This window comes from Mirounga angustirostris, unplaced genomic scaffold (genome assembly GCF_029215605.1).
Source record: "Mirounga angustirostris isolate CCGP_5_RB_7025 unplaced genomic scaffold, mMirAng1.0.hap1 SCAF_13, whole genome shotgun sequence".
In the NCBI taxonomy this organism is placed as follows: Eukaryota; Metazoa; Chordata; class Mammalia; order Carnivora; family Phocidae; genus Mirounga; species Mirounga angustirostris.
In genome coordinates, this window is record NW_026991721.1 from 8,179,224 (window position 1) to 8,199,177 (window position 19,954).

The 19,954-nt window shown below is 60.2% G+C and overlaps 1 protein-coding gene across 1 annotated transcript in view; it reads left to right on the plus strand.

The window, feature by feature from the left end:
• MACROD1 (mono-ADP ribosylhydrolase 1) overlaps positions 1–19,954 on the plus strand; it is a 147,935-nt gene that overhangs the window by 121,669 nt on the left and 6,312 nt on the right. Inside the window, 1 exon segment of the mRNA XM_045893433.3 lies at positions 11,986–12,015. Coding sequence (XP_045749389.1) covers positions 11,986–12,015 — 30 coding nt within the window.

Consider the following 19,954-nt stretch of genomic DNA (forward strand, 5'->3'; position numbering starts at 1 on the left):
GGCTGACCCTGTGCCCTCAACTTGACCACACTCCCCTCTGCAGAACTGCCTCCCGCACAGCTCACCCTCCCTAACACATGGAGCTCATTCATCCCTCTAGACGTCGTGACCGGAGGGCAAATGTCTGTTGAAGGAATGAATGGTACTAAGAGTAGGTCTTTGGTGCCAGGCCTGTGCTGGCTTCGGGGTCTAGGAATGAACAAGGCAGAGTAGGTCCTCTCCCATAGACGGCCATGCTGGTTCTAAAACCAGTAAACAAATTCGTAGGCAAGATCATGACGGGATGAAGGTGTGTGGTCTCCAAAATAAACAAGGTGAGAAGAGGAACAGGCCCGGAGACACTTTAGTTGGGTGGTCAGAGGAGGCCTCTTAGGGGGGGTGTCATTTTCATGGAGACCTGAAAGACAAGAAGGAGCCAGTCTGGAAAGAGCTGAAAGGGTGTGCCAGGCAGAGGGAGCGGTATATGCAAAGGCCCTGCAGCATAAAAGAACCAGATCTATTCAAGGAAGAGAAAAGAGGCCAGGACACTGGGGGGAGCAAAGTGTGGTATGCAGCCATGCATTCGTGGAGAGGAGTATGGATTTTATTCTAAGTGTAATAGGAAGCGATTTGAGAGTTTTAAGCAGGAAAGTGACGTGATCTAATTTATATTTTAAAACGGTCATCTGAACAACCATTTTGGAGAGCAATTTGGCAATAACTAGTAAAGTTAAAGATGTGCACCTCCTAGGCGGATGTGTGTGGGAGACAACTTGTAGCATGCGTGCTTGTGGGGTGTACAGGATGCTCCCCAGGACAAAACCTGGTGTTCCTGTTGGTCGGAGGGAGGACAGGTAGATGAGGTGGGCCAGCCCCGGCAGGGCATATTACACAGCAGTGAAAACGGACCTGCTAGAGCAGCGAGGCTCTGCCTGGGTGCATCTCCCAAGCATGAACGGGAGCAGCCAATCCCAGAAGCTCTCCTTTTTATATAAAACAGACCACGGTCAGATCTTGCTGAGGGGCATACAAAGTAAAACTCTAAAGAAAATACAGGCCAGGGCGCCTGGGTGGCTCAGTTGGTTAAGCGACTGCCTTCGGCTCAGGTCATGATCCTGGAGTCCCGGGATCGAGTCCCGCATCGGGCTCCCTGCTCGGCGGGGAGCCTGCTTCTCCCTCTGACCCTCCCCCTTTTCATGCTCTCTCTCTCTCAAATAAATAAAATCTTTAAAAAAAAAGAAAAGAAAAGAAAATACATGCCAAATTCAAGGTGGCAAGTTCCTGTGTAGGTGGGGGGAGGGCTTGCAGTCTTCTGTGACCTCGTGTGTGTCGGGCTGGGGGGGTGCTGGGTGCGCATGGGGGGTGCTCATGCATGTACCTGCATAGCTTCCATGCATATGAAGTCAGTAGAAAAAGGGCGCTGGGGTGGCTCAGTCGGTTAAGCGTCACGTCAGACTCTTGGTTTCATCTCAGGTCATGATCTCAAGGGGGTGAGATCAAGTTCAGAGTCTTTTTTTTTGTTTTTAAGATTTGATTTATTTATTTGATAGAGAGGGAGAGAGAGAGAGCATAAGCAGGGGGAACAGCAAGCAGAAGGAGAGGGAGAAGCAGGCTTCCTGCCGAGCAGGGAGCCCGATGTAGGGCTCAATCCCAGGACCCTGGGATCAGGACCTGAGCTGAAGGCAGACGCTTAACCATCTGAGCCACCCAGGCGGCCCCTCTTGAGTTCAGAGTCTTAAGATTCTCTGTCTCCACCTGCCCCTCCCCTCCTGCGCGCGCTCTCTCTCTCTCTCCCTCCCTAAAATAAATAAATAAATCTCAAAAAAAGCCCAGAAAAGGATGAGATGCTGGGGAGGACGGCCTGGAGGGTAAGGGGCAGCAGAGAAGCTGCCCAAGAGGGAGAAGACGGTGGCTGGGCCTCGCGGAGAAGTTAGCCCCAGTCAGCCTGGCTGCTCAGAGCCAACACTCTTTTCTTCTCCAAGCCCGTGGTTTGTGCTCCGCTCAAATCCACCTGGGTTTTCTCCTTTCAGGAAGAAAACTGACACTCAGAGAGGGCAAGGGGCTGCCTGGGCTCACCCAGCAAGCTGGAGGTGGAGGAACCTAGGACCCTGAGGCCCGTTCCGCTAGGGCTGAGCAGAGGGGTCCGAGCTGCCCTGGGGACCTCCTCGCACCCATCCCAGCAGTGGAGGAAGGGCCTCCTGCTCCTGCCGCACCCGGGGCATTTTCCCCTGCCATCCACTCTCGCACCAGCCAGGGCTCCCTCGGCCCCAGCCCCTCATTCCTGCAGAGACGGAGACTGCACCCGGCTGGCTGGGGCCCAAGCCATCTCCTGGTAATTGGGTTTCAGGGATGCTCATGGTTATGCTAATGACGCGGCTGTGAGCGCTGGGCCCCTGGCTCCTGGGGGAGGGGAGGCCCTGGCGGCGGGGGTCCCCCCCCAGCGCTGCAGCCTTCGGCAGCCCTTCCTTGGAAATCAGACTGATTCAAACCCCAGCTCCCCCAGCTCCCCGGCTGTGTGACCTTGGGCAAGTCATGCCACCTCACCCTGACTCTCTTTCCTCATCTGTAAAGTGGCAAAAATAATAGTACCCTCTCGCTAGGCTCCGGGGGGGGGGGGCGGTGGGGGAGATGAAGAATCCACTGGAAACACTTGGCCCAGTGCCTGGCCCAGAGAATTTGCTCGATAAATGCGTTATTAACTATTTTTTGTTTTTCTTTAAAGAGGTCCTGCAGGAGAATATGGACAGGGGCTATTGCCGATTCTGCGTCATGAGCTAATAATGGGTGACTCACTTTCTTTTGCTTTTTGTTTATGTTTGTTATCCAATTTGGGGCAATCAACATGAATTTCTTATATAACACAAATACCAATAAGTGGACGTCGCCTGGGGACTGGGCTTGGAGAGTGGGTGTTAAGGGACAGTGGGACTCCAAGGGTTTGGGATTCAGCTTGGGGGTGGATGGCTGGGAGGTTGGGTCTCCAGGGGCAAAGCCCAAGAAACCCAGACAGGAGGGGACTCTCCCACAGCCAGGGCACCTGCTTTGAGCTTAAATGACCGACTGGGTGGCTTTTGTAGGCAGAGGCATGGGGGAGGACCACCTGGGGTAGACCAGGCCGGTGGGACCACAGATGGGAGCCAAGAGGTGTGGGGCAGGACTGGGGAAGCCCCTTCCATAGCAAAGGGAGCCTGACATAGGGCCAGTGGGAAAGGGAGACCCTGGAAGGGGGACCCCGGCTGGGTATGGCTCCCAGCAGATTTAGGGAATCACAGCGTTCCTCTCAGAGATTATGGAGTGAGGGCTCAGTCCTGAAGGCAGACAAGCCAGATTTGGCTGAGTGGGGTGCTTAGTGGCCCAGGCTCCAGGCAGGTCAAGAGGATTCAAACCGTCTCTCTACCACCCTAACCTGTGTGGCCTTGGGCCACAGACTTACCCGAGCCTCAGTTTCCCCATCTGTAAAAGGGAGCCGCACAGTCTTCAAGATCCCCATGGCTCTCCCTCGGAAGCTGGTGAGCAAACCTTGATAGGAAGAAGCTGCTGTTGAGATTATTAATCCAGCCCATCGGCAGGCTGACCCCCTTCTCCCTGGCTGACCAGGGACCCCAGGCCCCATACCCGCTGCCCCTGTGAAGCCCTGAGGACATAACGATTTTACAGACTTTTTTTTTTTAAAGATTTTATTTTTAAGTAATCTCTTCACCCATTGTGGGGCTCGAATTTACAACCCCGAGATCAAGAATCTCATGCTCTTTGACTGAGCCAGCCAGGTGCCCAGTTTTATAGCCATTTTAAACTATATCATCTATGCCCGACAAGGGCCTCAGTTAGCTGACCTCTCCAACCCACGGATGAGGAGCCCACGGCCCAAGAGCACAGCTGGGGGTTTCAGGACCAGAGCTTGCAAAGCACAAGGACAGTGGCTCCTCCTGCTAAGGGCAGTGGCCTTGAGCAGATCACTTTGCCTCTCTGTGCCTCAGTTTCCCCATCTGTCAATAGGGCGGGAAGGGGTGTGTGTCCATATGTACACGTGTTAAGACGATCAGCAGAGGTCCTATGTGAAAGCCTGCAGTGAGTGCTGATAAATGTGAGCCCCCTGGCCCCCCATAAGGCCCCTGCCCCTCAGCCTGGGGAATATCCAGTAAACCTCACATCCCCCACCCCGAGGAGGCTGCCCCACCTCAGAGGACAGTGACCTTGGCCTGGGGGACAGAGTCTGTCAAACACAGCAACTGCTTTCACAGCTTGAGATGCCTTTGAAGTCTCTTGTTTTATCTTCAACAATTCAGCACATGTCACGTTTTATTCCATCTGTGGGACATTTCTAATCTAAAGCGTGTTTTAAACAACTCACCCTCAAGTAACACGGATACCCACCGCAGGCCTGCAGGAAGTGGGGGCGGGTGATGGCACTAGGGTCCCGAGAACAAAGCCTACTCCCCTGAACCTCTGGGCAGGGCCGGGGCTACCGGCCAGTCAGTGGTCCGGCGGTCAGCCGTCACCTTGGAGGCACCAGGCGCCGTGCCAGACTTTGGGGTGCTGGGGAGCTGTGGGGGCTTGGCCAGGCACGGGAGGCTGCAATGGAACGGTAGTGATGGGACATGCACAGGCATTGGGGGATGCTCCAGGCCTGGGGGTGGGGACCACCTGCACAATGCAGTAGCCAGCGGGTCCCCATCGTGTCCACCCTGAGCTGCTCTTGCCCCCATCGCCTCTGATCTTCTCTCCGACTTCTCTCCCCGCCACTCACTCTGCTTCAGCTACAGTGGCCTCCTCATTCTGCCTCAGGACCTTTGCACAGGCCGTCCCCCCACCTGGGGGGGAGGATGCCGCTCACAGCTGGCTCCTTATGTTCAGCAGATCCTTGACTCCTTCCAGATCACCCCACCCCACCCTCACTCGCCGGCCAGCCGTTCTCTCCTCCCATCACAACCTCTGACACAAATGGTAATCCCTGTTCCAGTTCATTCTTGTTCCGTTGTTTCTAGACCGTCTGCCTCCTGGATAATGATCCCTGTGCCCGCAGTGCCTTGCCCAGCTGTGTCCCCGCGCCTGGCACGTAGTAGGGGCTGGATGTGTGTTTGTCAAATGATCGGAGGTCTGAGGAAGGGTGGAGGGGAGTGGGCCAGGCCGAGGGGCCGGGGAGTTGGGGGGCAGCCCCCACCTCTCCGAGGCTGGCCGGCGGCCTCTCAGGCACTGGAGGCCAGGACGGGTGTTTGGAGTGGCAGCGGCGGCAGCCTCTGCACACCGAGGGGCTGTGACCGGCTCAAAGTCACCGCTGCGCCCGCTCACCCGGCCTCTCCCCGGCCCAGTAACCTGCTCAGCGCTTTCCTCAGGTCACTGGGTCTCCTCCCTGGCAGCCCAGCCCCCGCACAACACCCCGTTGCCTCCCACACCCTGGCCTGGAGGATGTGTCGGGACGAGCCTGAGCAGCTCCTCCGTGGCCTCCTGCCACTGTCCTTGCACCAGCCCTGTCACCTGCACACCCCCCACCCCACGTCCTGCCTCCGGAGGGCCCCTCGAGTGGGCTCTTCTGCAAATCCTGATGGCTGCAGAGCTGGGCAGACCCAGGGGTGGCCTCGCTGAGCGACTCTGGGCATAGCCCCTAACCTGGTGGTTCAGTCAGTAAATTGGTGGTGGTGGCTGGCTGTGCACCGAGCTCCATGCTGGGAGCTGGGGACAAGTATGAATGACACACAGTACTGGGGAGGCCAAGTTGCAAGCACTGACCTGGGAGGTAAGGAGGCTGGAGGCAGTGATTTGTGGCCCACGGGAGCCCACGGGGAGCTGGGGTTGCCCCTCAAGGCTGGCTCTCCGGGTGGGGCATGTTGAGGGTCTCCCCCAGGCAGCGGCAGCGGCCCATGCAAAGGCCCTGGGGCTGGAGGCAATGGAGCCAGTTTGAGGACTGGCCCAGGGGAAGATGAGGGGAAGGGGAGGGGGGCCAGTTTGAGGACTAGCCCAAGGGAAGATGAGGGGAAGGGGAGGGGGGAGCAGGGGGGGGCCCATGCTAGGGGCCAGTTCTTTATCCTGAGAGCACAGGGGAGCTTTGGGAGGGTTTCATCAGGAAACTGGGGGTGAAACGGGAGATGCTCAAATTTGCATTGTGAGAACATTGTTCTCTATGGCTCAGCTCTCTCATCTGTAAAATGGGTTGGTAACATGCCTTCCACACAGGGTAAAGGTTAAAGAAGTCAGTGGGAGTTGGAGCTTACCCAGCCTAGGCCCAGGCACTTCTGCCACTGTGGGCCCTTTCTCTAGCAAAATATATTAGACAGAGGATCACTTAAATACATAAAACAATTAATAACAAACATAAAAAAATGTATGTTAGAAGCTGATTTTATGAGTTTGTTGGCATAAAGACAAAATGTATTAATGTTATATGCTAAAAATAATTTCAAACTCAAAGTTCATTTACTCTTCTGATTTTATTTTTAATTTTATTTATTTATTATGATTTAATTAATTAATTAATTTATTTATTAATTTATTTATTTATTTGAGATTTTATTTGATTGACAGAGAGAGACACAGCGAGAGAGGGAACACAAGCAGGGGGAGTGGGAGAGGGAGAAGCAGGCTTCCCGCGGAGCAGGGAGCCTGATGCGGGGCTGGATCCCAGAACCCCGGGATCATGACCTGAGCTGAAGGCAGACGCTTAGCGACTGAGCCACCCAGGTGCCCCAAGATTTTATTTATTTATTTGACAGAGAGAGACACAGCAGGAGAGGGAACTCAAGCAGGGGGAGTGGGAGAGGGAGAAGCAGGCTTCCCGCGGAGCAGGGAGCCCGATGCGGGATTCGATCCCAGGACCCCGGGATCATGACCTGAGCTGAAGGCAGACGCTTAATGACTGAGCCACCCAGGTGCCCCTCTAATTTTTTTTTAAAGATTTATTTATTTATTTGAGAGAGAGAGAGAGAGCGTGCGCTCGCGCGAGGGGTGGAAGGGGGAGAGTCTCGAACAAACACACCCGTCAGCGGAGGCAGGACTTGATCCCATGACCCTGAGATCCTGACCTGAGCTGAGCCCAAGAGTTGGGCATTCGACCAACTGAGCCACCCAGGTGCTCCCCCTCTTCTGATTTTAAAAGAAGTTACATTGTCGTGGGTCACTAAAAATATTATGGGCCCTGGCACATGTCCACTATGCACTGCCCGGCCCTCAGAGTGGGGGCCGTTCTTTTAACGAGGTGCTGCCTGGCAGGGGCAGGAGGAGTGGGTAGCGGGGGTGGCCGGAAGAGCAAGAGGTGTCTGTGTGCCCCAGAGCCTCCACTCGGACCCCTGCCACCCCCCACCCCACCCCCCTGCCCCAACATCCAGCTTTACCGCCCTGGCTCAGTCCCGTGCGGGCCCTGCCCTCCAGGCTGCAGAGCATCCTTCCCCAGCCCCTGCAGCTCCTCATCCTGCCCCAGGAAATGCTCAGACTCCTTAGGCCCTTCCACAGTACCCCTGCTGTGCCCCTCCCTGCATGCCTCTCCTTTTCTCTGAAGCCAGGCAACTGCCTTCCTCCAGCCTCAACTCAAATGCCACCTCCTCCAGGAAGCCCTCCCAGCCTCCAGGCCTCACCAGATCTTGTACCTCCCTCTCCTACCCCATTTAGGCCTGGGAGCTCCTGAGGTTCAGGGACTGTATCTTGTCCATCTCTATATACTTGGGGGCACGTGGCAAATGGTTGGCACCCAATTAAAATGCTTCGCGTAGAAAGCGAAGGAAGGGGCCAGCCAGGTCCGTCTGCCTTCACCTGGGGCCTCCTCTGACCCATAATGACAGTGGCCAAGCCCTCAGGGTCTGGCCTTCTCCCTTTCCCTGAGCAGTGACCACACGCCAGCCCCTGACATGGGCCGGATGCTGGGGCCCAAACTGGGGAGCAACTCCACCCTGCCCCCGGGGCACAACCACTGGGGGGCAGGGGAAGGGGCTGGGGTCCCCCGGGGGTGGTGCCCTGGGCCTGAGAAGGTGTGAAGCGGGCAGAGGGTGGAATGGGGGTCTGGACAGGTGCTCTGCATGAGGGGTAGTGGGGGGGGCAGGGAACGGCAAGCAGAATATATGGAGGAAGGGGGTGATGGCCCCGGGACACTCAGCCCCTGGCCTAGTGGGCCACTGTCAGGGGACAGAGGATTTGGCAGTGACTGGCATCAAGGGGTGTGGACCTCATTTCCACCCCAAGGTCACAGGCCCAGCACTGAGGCTCGGAGCCAGTTAATCATGCCCAGTGGAGCATGATGCGGGCATGTCCGTGAGTGGGGGATAGGGCAGGGCTGGACCACCTCACCCTGCCGTGGGGACCAGCAAGCAGACGGGATGGCAGCATTGGGCAAAGGCACCCACAGCCCCCAGGGTGCACGCTGTGGCCCAGGAACCTCCACACACACACCACCCCCCACCCTCACCAAAGCCAGAGCAGGCCTCATGCCCCTTCCCCAAGTCCCAGGGCGAGGCCTGAGCTCAGCTCACTCGGCCGCTCAGGAGTGCAGAGACCCCTGCTTTGCTGGGCCATGTTGGGGTCCCAGGGGTGGGGCCAGGTCACGACCCCTGGCTTCAGCTGGAAGCCCAGCGCTTGTCTTCACAGCACGAGGCTACTCACCATGTCTCACTCAGCAAGGAGGCATTGGGAACACAGAGAGAGAGAGTGTAGGGGTTAAGAAGGACGATGATGGGGCGCCTGGCTGGCTCCGTCTGTGGAGCCTGCAACTCCTGATCCTGGGTTGTGAGTTCAGCCCCACGTTGGGTGTAGAGATTACTTGAAAAAATAAAATATTTAAAAAGAAGCAGAAGGAGAAGGCATGCTGACAACCAGCCATCCTGGTTCAGATGCCTCCCCTCCTTCCCCCAGCCCTCTGTGAGCCTGTATTCCCATCTGAAAAATGCGCTCATAACCAGTTGTGATTTAGAGCTTAAACCAAACTGAAGGGGGGGGGGACAGCAGAAGGGGGAGGAGCCGGAGACTCGAGGCCAGTGTTCCGGTCGGGTAAGGGCCGACCCTGGCCTGGGGAGCAGGCAGGCCTGGACCCACCATGCTTGGGATGGGAGGCTGGGCCGCCCCCCTTTCTGCTTCCCTTTCTCCCCAAGCCTCCAGGCCATTCCCTCCAGCAGCCTGGCCCAGCTGCGAGTGCCTTGGGCAGCTTTAGGGGGGCTCCATGTGGAGGCCAGGCATTCAGGCCCCTCGGGGAGAGGGCCAGCCAGGGGCTCGGGAGAAAGAGGAAGGCGGAATTGGGTGCAGACCTCAGGGTTGCCGCCCTCCCCCTGAGCCCCCACCCATGAGACTGTCAACCTAGTGGGCTGGAGGAAGGAGACACGCAGACCAGCCTTCTAGGATACCTGCTGAGCTTGGGGACAAGCTGGTGACCAGGTCCTCTGGGTAGCCCAAGACTGAGCCCCAGGGCGAGCCCTGCTTGCCTGTTCCCACCTGGGGCAGGTGACACCACCTGGCCACCGGGCCCACCCTTCTGCTGGCTCAGCCCGGTGAAATCCTTTCTGCCCCCAGCCCACCTCCCCCCTCAGCCCTCCGGTGTTCCTGGCCTGGTGGACATCAGGGCAGCTCACCCCAATCCCCGACCTGGGCAGACCGGCACACGGTGGGGTTCAAGGGATGCTAGGCAGGTGGGGGTTGGTCCCTTCCAACAGGGGCCTGCAGAATGGCAGGTCAGCGCCCCTTCCCCTCCCGCCCCTTCGAGGCTCACTGCCAACACATTTGGCACAGAGCCCTCTGTGAGCAGGAGCCAGCTCGTTTGTGGCCGGTGTTAATTAAGAGAGAGAGGTGACGGGGGGAGGTGGGGATAGGGCCATGGAGGGCAGCTTCCGACAGCTGCCAGGACTGCTCTGGGCCAACCCAAGATGCCCAGGCCTCCCCTGCTGGCTCCAGGGGCTGTTCACAGGTCCAGCCCCACCTCTCTGCAACCCGACCCTTGGGGTGGGGGTGGGGGTGGGGGTGAGGGTGGGGGTCCAGACCGCGACTGAAGGGTTTACTGTGTGGAAGAGTCAGGCCCCAGCCATGGCCAGGGGGAGAGCCTCCCGGTGCTGCCTTGAGGTCGGCCTGCCTTGTGGCTTGACTACAGAGCAAGACCAGCACTATGCAACTCGACCCCCCAGCCTCGGCTCCTTGTCTATAAAACGGGAGCCATAGCACTCCCGTGGGGCTTTGTTACGCTTGTAAGCGGGATCATTTGTGCAAAGCGCTCGGTCCGCCTGGCAGATAGTCCTCACCCGCTCACCGGGAGCATGTTTTCCTGGGGCAGCGGCCTTCTGCAGAGACCTTTGGGAGCCTAGCCCCTCGGCGGGCCTGCCCACAGCTGCCTGGCTGTGCCTGCCTGGTCCTTCTCGAGCTGGGGCTCCAGCTCCCGGCTGCCTCCCCGCCTGCTCAGCCGGCCTTCCTCCCACCTTCCCCACGGCCCCCCGCCCTGCTTTGGGAGCGCCCAGCCGCTCCTCGCCTCTCCATCTTAATTAGCTGCTTGTATTAATCTCGCAAGTAACGTGGCAACTTGCAGCCCTGGGTTTTCGGGCTGTGGAATTAATTATTCCCCAAGCGAAGAGCTGTCAGCTCTGGGAGACCAGCCACTCGGAGCCGCCGACACCACTTAGCAGGGTCCACAGCGTCTGCACGGCAGACCGGGAGGGGCCCCCGCTCCTGGCCCCCACTCCTGGCCCGGGCCCTGCTCCGTGTCTCCCCCGCTCCAGGACCCCAGGAGGTAGTGGGGTGCGGGAGCACTGGGGGAGGAGCAGGCCCCGCCTGGGAGCCAGGACTCCTGGGGCCAGAGGAGCTGAAGCCCGGCCGGTCTCCCCACCTGGGCGGCACCCCCCGGCTCGCCCATCACTTCCCCGATTAGCACCAGCAGTCAACACAGCCGCGTGGCCGGAGCACCGGCTGGTGGGGCGCACTGACCTGCGCGGCCCTGACATGTGGCCCCGAGAGGCTGCCAGCTTCACTTTGCCCTTGCAGCAGGCCCTCTGGGGAAGCAGGAGGGGGCCGCGGGCCAGGCAGAGGGAGATGGACAGGTCAGCCCCGGCCGCCCAGCTCCCGTCCGGGGAGGGGGCTGGAGCTGAGCATCGCTCTCTCTGCCCTGGCCGCCACACCAACCCTAGGAGATGGTCTCTTCTCCCCGGGGAAACGGAGGCACAGAGCAAGCCGGCTCAAGTCAGCCTGTCCATTGAACCAGCTTCGGTTCCAGTCGCAGTGCTCTGTGCCCTCACGGTGCTGCGCCGGGATGGGGTCCCTGCTGTCTGTTGGGTGCCCCCAGCCCTGGTTCACGAGCTCATGTTCTTTTTTTTTTTTTTTTTAAAGATTTTATTTATTTATTTGACAGAGAGACACAGCGAGAGAGGGAACACAAGCAGGGGGAGTGGGAGAGGGAGAAGCAGGCTCCCCGCAGAGCAGGGAGCCCGATGCGGGACTCGATCCCAGGACCCCGGGATCATGACCTGAGCTGAAGGCAGTTGCTTAACCAACTGAGCCACCCAGGGGCCCCACGAGCTCATGTTCTTACCCCGCACCCCTCCCCCCCCACACACACTCATTCCCTGGGCAGTACTCAGCACAGTTGCACAGACAGTTTGATTTCTAGTGGCTTCCAGTTGTGTCCCGTGAGCTCCAAGGGCAGGGACCAGGCCTGGCACAGATGGGCCTCGGGAGACACTGGGTCATCAGAATTGAATGAATGAATGAATGAATGAATGAATGAATGAATGAATGAATGAAAGGATGCACGTGGCCACAGGTCTGCCGTTGCTCCAGACCCCGCACGGGGCTGTTACCAGGGTGAGCGGCTGGGCCCCGCCACCCTGCAAACCCCAGGCCAGCAGGGGCCTCAGCAGGAGAGGAAGTCCCGGCCTCCCCCACCCCCCTTCTCTGCCCCTGCCTCAGGGAAGGTCCTGTGCCCAGAGTCTGAAGCCCCGTGGAGGGGGGGCCCCGGGCCCGCCGCTCAGGCCCAGCCGCCAGCCCCCCACCCCTCCCACAAGCTGCGGGCCCACCAGCCACTCCCCAGCTGACTGATTTTCTCTTTCTCTCCTGCAGCCAACAGCTCCCTGCTCGGAGGCGGCGGTGGTAAGTGGACCCTTCCATGGCTGGGGGTGGGGCGGACGTGGGCTTGGGGTGGGTCCCTGAAGTCTCTCCTACCACGGCTGCTTCTCTCCTCTGGGCCTCCTTGCCCACCGTGCCCAGCCCTGCGCCGCCCCCTGCAGCCCTCCCCGTCACCCCCACTGTGCGCCCGCCCCCATTTCTCCATCTCTGACCTTTCCTGACACCCACCGCCTCGGCCTGGCCTGGCCTGCCATCAGTGGGGACAAAGCCGGAGCCCTGGATGGCAGGCCTGGCGCCCTTGCTGCTGGGTGACTCGGCCGGTCCCCACCATATGAAGAGAGGCCTCCTGGTCTGTAACTGGGGGGCTGGGAGGGGCACGCCACAGGACACTTGAGGGTTAAAGAACCTGGGCCTAGGACTGGGGGCTGCAGGTGTGGTAGGGGAAGCCCAGCCCTTGGGCTTCAGTTTTCCCACCTGGGAGGGCAAGAGATCTCTACGACCTCGAGGGCAGCCCCACAGCCGGGAGAAGGCCTCGCAAAGTCAGGGAGCGCTCTGCCGGCTGTGAGGCCCCCCAAAAGGCGTGTGTGTTCACTATTGCTACCCACCAGCAAGCAGGGGCTCCAGCCGCGCCAGGTGGGCAAGAGGTGGGAGGCCAGGATGGGCCCAGCCTGCAGGGACACGGCCTACACGCTTGGCAGGTGCCAAGGCGGGGGCAGTCCCTGGGCCCCCCAGGGCCCACCTTCCCTGGCCAGCCCTGCCCAGGCGGGCCGCACCGGCCCCTCGCCCCCGGCCCCCGGCCCCCCCCCGCCCGCGCTGGCTGGGCTGCCCGCTGTCTACACAGGCAGCCGCATGATTGGTGAGCTGGGGGGCAGAGGTTAATGCGCCGTCGGATAAATCCTGGGGGCGTGTTTACGGCAGCAGTGGCGGGGCCCAGGCCAGGTTTTAAAAGGGGGAAAAATAAAAGGGGCATTAAGGTCAGGAATAAATAAGAGCAGTGCTAAGAGCTGTCGGTGACCAACCAGGATGCAGGGTGCGTGTGTATGGGTGGGGGGGTTGTTTGTGGCTAGAGATACTTTCCTTCCCTCCCTCCCTCCCCCGCTTCTCCTCCACTGTCCCCGTGGAGGTCACAGCTTGGAGGCCTCACGGAATGCGGGGCTTCACTGGGGCTGGGGCCCTGGCTAGGACCTTCTTCTGAAGCCTGTCCCTTTTGGAGGATTCAGGGGGCTGTCGCTGATCTGCCACCTGCCGTGCTCTGCCTTCAGACACCCCTCTCCTTCGTCTGTTCATTCATCACCCAGTGACTGAGCACCCACTGTGTGCCAGGCCCTGAGCTGGGTGCCGGACCAGAGGGGCCTGGTCCCTGCCTTCCCCGAGCTCACAGTCCAGATGAGACCTCCCAGGGTGCTCTGTGCAATGGGGGAGCAGGGCTCCTGGAAGGAGGTGGCCCCTACACTGGGACCTGAGGGAAGGCTAGAAGACAGCCAGCAAAGAGTGATGGGAAGGGTGTCCTGGCCAAAGGGAACAGCACAGGCGAAGGCCTGAAGTGAGGGAGAACAAGGGGCATTTGGGGAGACTCAGAAGATTGGAGCAGTCACAGCCCCACCAGGGGGGAGAGGAGGCAGGAGATGATGCAGGAGCCTCCCAGAGCCCGTGGGGAGCTGGACTTCTAGCCATTTAGTTCTGGGAGACAAAAGACCACAAAAAGGTGTGGGCCTTTTAAATCCTAAGTCAGGTCATCACCCCTCTTCTGCTCAAAACTCTGCCAGGGCTCTCCCCTCACTCCGAGCCAAGGCCAAGTTCTTTTTTTTTCTTAAAGATTTTATTTATTTGACAGAGAGACACAGCAAGAGAGGGAACACAAGCAGGGGGAGTGGGAGAGGGAGAAGCAGGGAGCCTGATGTGGGGCTCGATCCCAGAACCTTAGGATCATGACCTGAGCCGAAGGCAGACGCTTAACGACTGAGCCACCCAGGTGTGCCCCAGGGTTTATTTATTTTTATTTTTTAAAGATTTTATTTATTTGACAGAGAGACACAGCAAGAGAGGGAACACAAGCAGGGGGAGTGGGAGAGGGAGAAGCAGGCTTCCCACAGAGCAGGGAGCCCGATGCGGGGCTCGATCCCAGGACCCTGGGATCATGACCTGAGCTGAAGGCAGTCGCTGAACCAACTGAACCACCCAGGCACCCCCCCAAGGCCAAGTTCTTAGGGCCCCAGGCACCTGCCTGACTCCCCACCACTGCCCAGCCCCCCGTCACTGGGTGCCAGCTTCCCTGCTGCTCCCTCGGCCTGGAACCCTCTTCCCAGCTGGGGCCGGGGCTGCCCCCTTCACCTCTGGCCAGGTTTCCGTGCTCGCCGCCTTCTCAGGGAGGCCCCCCCAACCCCTCTTTGAAACTGCAGCTGCCTCCTGCCGCCGCAGCCTGCATTGCCCACCCAGGCCCCACGGGCCCTGTACCTCACTTGTTACGGTCACTGCCGATCGTCCGTCTCCCCGCTGAGAACAAAGCTCCAGAGGGGACGCTGCTGGATCTCCAGCAACTAGAGCTGGGTCTGGCGCCTACGCTAGGTGCTCAGTTAAAGGGTTGTTGAATGAATGAATGAACTACAAAAAGGCAGGGATGGCCTGATGTGTTCCGAGAAGGACTTGCTGGGGAGGGCAGCGGAGGCCACTGAGGTTTTAGGCAGGGCCGAGAGGGGCTCATAGATGGCCTGGCGACCTCACTCCGAGAGGTCAAAGGGCACCTGCTGTGGCCAGACTGAGTGAGGAGGTAGAGAGGGGGTCCTCCAGCTCCCCTTCCGGCAGCGCTGAGCGGGGAGAGGAGGCTGGAGCAGGCCCCAAGCGCTGCCTGCCTGACGCAGAGATGAATGGGCTGGGCCGGGACCCAGGAGGAAGTGGGCCTGGAGTCCGGCCTTTTAACGCCCGCCGAGATTTATGGAGCCGCCGAGAGTGCTCACTGCGGCTGTCACTCTGCTAATGTGATTGGAACAAGGTGGAGGTGGCAGGGAAGGGACCGTGGTAGGGGCAAGGCTAGCGCTGTGGGGGCCTGGTGCCTGCCTAGGGCTGGAATGGACATGGTCCCAGACTTCTGAGATGTCCTCCACCCTCGTGTGCCCCTGCTGCCTGCAGCCCCATCCAGCCTCAATCCTGCCCCCAACGGCCCGGGTGGGGCCTACAGTCAGCAGCAGCCTGGGACTCAGTGGCCCAGGTCCCCACCTGGCTCTGCCCAGACCCACCTGTCTTCCCATGGGGTCACCTGAGGTCCAACCTCATGGGGGTTCAGGCCTCTACCCACTCCCCCAGCCTCCTATCACCACCCATCCACCTGCCCCATAACCCCCCTCCACCCATCCACCTGCCCCCCTACCTCTCCATCTACCCCCCCATTCATCCATCTACCCCCACCCCTCTATCTACCCCCCTCCACCCAGCCATCTACCCCTTTACCCATCCACCTTCCTTCTCCGTCCAACCATGTACCTCCCACTCACCCCCCATCCACCTGCGCCCCGCCCCCCATCCTTGCAAGCATCAGTCAGGGGCGGCCTGTCCTGCCACTCTGAGTTGGGCTGCAGGCCCCAGCCGACCCTCTTCCCCTGCTCTGTAGTTTTTTCCACAGCACGGATCCCGTGTTAGCGGACCTGTATTTTATGTTTGTTCTTATTGCTTATCTCCCCACTAGAGTACACGAGAATGCACTCTCCTCTGGGACCGGGTTCTAGGGGTTTCCAAGCCAGTTTATGGGGCGGTTGTTGCACCCTCTGTATGCCAGGCCCTGCCCAGAGAGCCGGCACACAGGTCCAACAGCCCTGCACTGGGGCGGCGGCGGGGGGGTCAGTGATGGCTCAGAAGGAGGCCTGGGGCCTGGCCTGCAGAGCTTCAGGGAAGCGAGCCCAGTTGTTGGATGAGTGTGTGGTGGTTACAGTTGGGGGAGGACCGCAGCCTCTCAGGAGCAGGGAAGGGAGTCTGTGGGCACCCTGGCCCTCAATGAGAGCCCCAGGGGCGACTGGGGCCAAACGGACTTAACCTGAAGAGTCCAGGACTCCTGGGCCAGACTCACTGTGGGGCTGGGTCCCCACCAGGCCCTGAGGCCAAGGTAGGTGGCTCTGACAACACAGTGAGTCTCTGGGAAGCCCCCCGACTCCCCCCTCACCCTCATTCCTCCCCAGGGCTCTCTCGGAGTGTGGGTGGTGGTGGGGACTCGACTCGACTCAGCTCTGTCCTCACAGAGACCCAGTTTGGTAGGAGACTTCCCAGCAGAGGGGGCATCTGACCCAAGCCCTGAGGGATGAATAGGAGTTCGACAGGTATGGAGGGATGGAGAGGCCCAGCAGGCGGAGGCCTGGTGTCTGCGCTGGGGAGACTGGATGGACTGGGGCAGCCTCCCCACTAGACCCTCAGACCCCAGACCTCGGGGAGCCACGCCTGCTCGCCCGCCTCCCTCCTGGGGAGACTTTCACTGGCTCCATAAACCTTTTTTTTTTAAAAAACCAGACGGCTCTCCTATTGTATGGTAAGAAGGGAGGCGGGCCCTAAATCAGGACGGGGAAATCGACAGGGCCCTGACGCGTGTCTCTCCTGTTTATTAGGACTGAAATGTTTACTCGGCGATAAGGAGCTGGCTTTCTCGTGGAGATTTGTGCACTCTTTTTCAATTACCCCTCGTCTTTCTCTGCCACTTTTGCACTAAAGGGATAATAAATGTATCGGAGCGTTTCAATTATTCATCTAAATCATGACTGCGCCTGCCACGGCCAAGCTTTAGTGACAGATTAATTCAGGGCCGCCTTCTGCTCACACGGCCGCCATGTCTGCTTTTGCGTGGCTGGCTCCCACAAGGGCTGGCTGGAGGGGTGGGCCGGCCGGGGTCAGGCGGGGCCGTCCCCGCACTCACTGTCCACGAGAGGTCAGCAGCCCCAGCGGCCCCGCCTTCCTGCCCACCTCCTCCCTGTGCCCACACCTGACCTTGGGTGCACGGCTCCTACACCCCAGGGCCCGGGCTTCGGCCACAGCCCTCTCCCGGCACAGGGCCTTTGCACATGCTGCTTCTGGACCTCAGGTTCCTCTGCCCTCCCACCATCACCCCCTCCCTCCTGCTCCATTTACTGAGGGCTCCCCACACCCTGCCACTGTCCTGGGTGCAGGGACGCAGCGGCCCCTGCCCCTCATGGGCCGGCATCCTGTCACCCGTGGTAATCAGACTCCCATTTGTGTGGTTAAGTACCAACTGCCTCCCCATCAGACTCCCCTCCTACAGGACATGCACAGGGTGTCTGTCTGTCCACCTCCTGGCCGAGGTTAGTGTGTGGACCAGGTGTGCCCAGGGGCCCCCGCTCCCCCAGCCCGGGCACCTGTGTGTGCGCGTTTGCACCCCAGCCCTGGCCCAGCACGGCGGCCCCTCGGCTTGAGCAGAACCCGTGACCCCGGGCCCACCATCTCTCCACACACAACTCCCTGGCCCTGGCGAGGGCTGTGGCCCCACCCCCTTTCCTCTCTCCTTCTCTCTCCCTCTATCTCTCACTTTTTCTTTCTGCCTCTGTCTCTCTCTGCTTCTGTCTCTGTCTCTGCCTCTCTCTGTCTTTGCCTCTCTGTCTCTGTCTCTACCTCTGTCTCTCCATCTCTGTCTCTCCTAGCCGCAGGGCATCTCAGGCCTGCTCCCCATTTCTCTCGCTCAAGCACCCATTCTCCATTTCTCATCCCCTCGCTCTCTCTTCCTCCTCCTTGCTCTCTCCCTGCTCCCACTGGCTCTCCTCTGCTCAGAGGCAGGCAGGCCTGGGGGATTAGCAGAGCCTGGGGGCATCTGAGCATCATCGTCTGGGCCTCCACTTCTACTCAGTGGCCGCCCACGGTGGCAGCCACTGCTGGGCACAGTGGGTAGACGGGGTGGCCTCCGCACCCTCCCTGTACTGGGCTGGACTCGGGCCCCAAGCGCTGTGCCAGGGGGGTGGGGAGGGGTGGACACTGTGGGGGGCAGGCTCCGGCCTGAGCTGAGCAGACAGGGGAGGAGCATTTGATGAGGAGCAGCAAAGCCCCCCCACCCCACCCCCCACACACCCAGAGGCTGTCCCAGGCCACGCCGCCCCTGCTCAAACTTCCCACTGCAGCGACGGAAGCAGTTCTAGCTTCTTCCACCAGTCCCGCAGATGCAGCCCTCCCCTCCCCCTTCCCCCACCTCCCACTCCCCCTTCCCCCCAGCCCACCCTGGACTCTCCCTGTGGCCCACCCGTGCCCTCTGCCTGAGCCCTCCTCCCCCAGCTTCCTGGAGACCGTTCTTTCTCATCGTTGCTCAAGGCTCTGTTCAGGTGCCACCTCCTCAGGGGAGCCTTCCTTCCCAGCTGCACACAGGGCCCGCCCGCTCCCACCCCCTCTCCCTCTTGTCCAGCTGCATTTCCTCCCACTTCACGGCTTGCAGTGAGGTAGAGCCCCGGGTTGCCTCCCTGCACAGTTGGGCAGGTGGGAGAGACACAGAGGCCAGTCATCTCAGGCGGAGGCTAGAGGGAACCCCAGCCTGGCTCGGGGTGGAAGATTTTATTTCATGGACTCGTGGGAGCCGTGGGAGGTTGTAAGAGCAAGGGAGTGACGTGTCCTCCCCTAGAAAAGGCCCCAGGCGTCCCTGCCCTAGCCCAGATGGTGACAGCGATGGTGGTGTGAGCAGCCACCCGCTCTCCTGAGCGCTCACGGCGTGGAGCGGGGCGTGGAGCGGGGCCTCGTGGAGCCTCTCCTGCAGGATCCGGGGGCGCGGGGGGCGTACCATTAACGCTCCATTTTGCAGATGACGACACTGAGGCACCAGGTCCCTGGAGTGAACCGTGCTCCCCACCCCTAGCCCTGTGCAGGCCCTCCCTGGGTAGGAGGGACAGGGAGACTCAGGCCCCCCAGACCCCTGGGGCCCACACTCCCCGCCTCGGCAAGATGCCTCCAGGCCCTTTCCTGCAGCTGCTGTGGGGATTTTTAATAACGGGAGTGATTTTTGCATGATGAATGACGGGCTGCCATTGTGTTCCTAATGAAGCCCTAATGTTTTCAAATCCCCATTTAAGGAGTTGATCTCACCCCATAATGAATTTCACGTCACACTGTGGAGCTGCTGTCCATCTATCTTCTCCCTGGGGTGCCCACCCACCTTGGCACCGCGAGGGTGGGGTCTGGCAAAGGTGGGCTCTGTCCCACCAATAGGCCAAGGCTCACAAGAGCTGGGGCTAGCACGGGCTTGCTGATCCAGCGAGTGAGGGCGTGGGCGGAGGCCGGAGATGGTTCTGGCAATGGGCATCCCATGGGGTTGTGGCTCCCGAGGCTCAGCCGAGGCCTGGGAGGAGGCCGGGGACCCGAGATGGAGAGCGTAGGGTGGGCAGAGGGAGGAGGCGACACTAGGCCCCCGGGGTGGGTCATTTCTCTAGGCTTTATGGCTGGGCTTGTCGTCCTCAGGGTCTGGGGCTTGGAAGGCATCCCAGCAGCTTAGGCATCCGCCCCTGACCCCACTGGTACCCTCTCGGGGACTCAGTTTCCCCAGCCACCCAGGAGGGCCTGGCCCCTCTCAGCCCTGGCATTTGGGATCTCTGTGCAGGTGGCTGGGGCCCGGGCAGCAGCTGCAGGCTGCACCTAGGTGGCTGGAGTGGGGGGCCTCTCCTCAGGTTGGGCTCCCAGCCCTGGGACCTGCGGGGGCGGGGGGGGATGTCTGGGTGGGGAGTGGTCTGTCTGTAGGGCCCAGACCAAGGTGCCTTCCTGTGCTCAAGAGGGGCGCCCCTCCCCCAGCCCCCTTGGGCCTCAAGCTCGCCCCCGCCGCCCCAGCCCTCTCTGCCCAGGGCTTTCTCAGTGACCCCTGTCCCTCGGGCGAAGGAGGCCCCCAAGAGCCTGACGGGCAGAGCAGCCTTCTGCCTACAGGGTCGGTGACTGGGCCTTGGTCTCATCATGGAAAACAGGTGACACGGGGGACTGTGTGATAAAGTGCACCCTTGGTGCAGTCTCT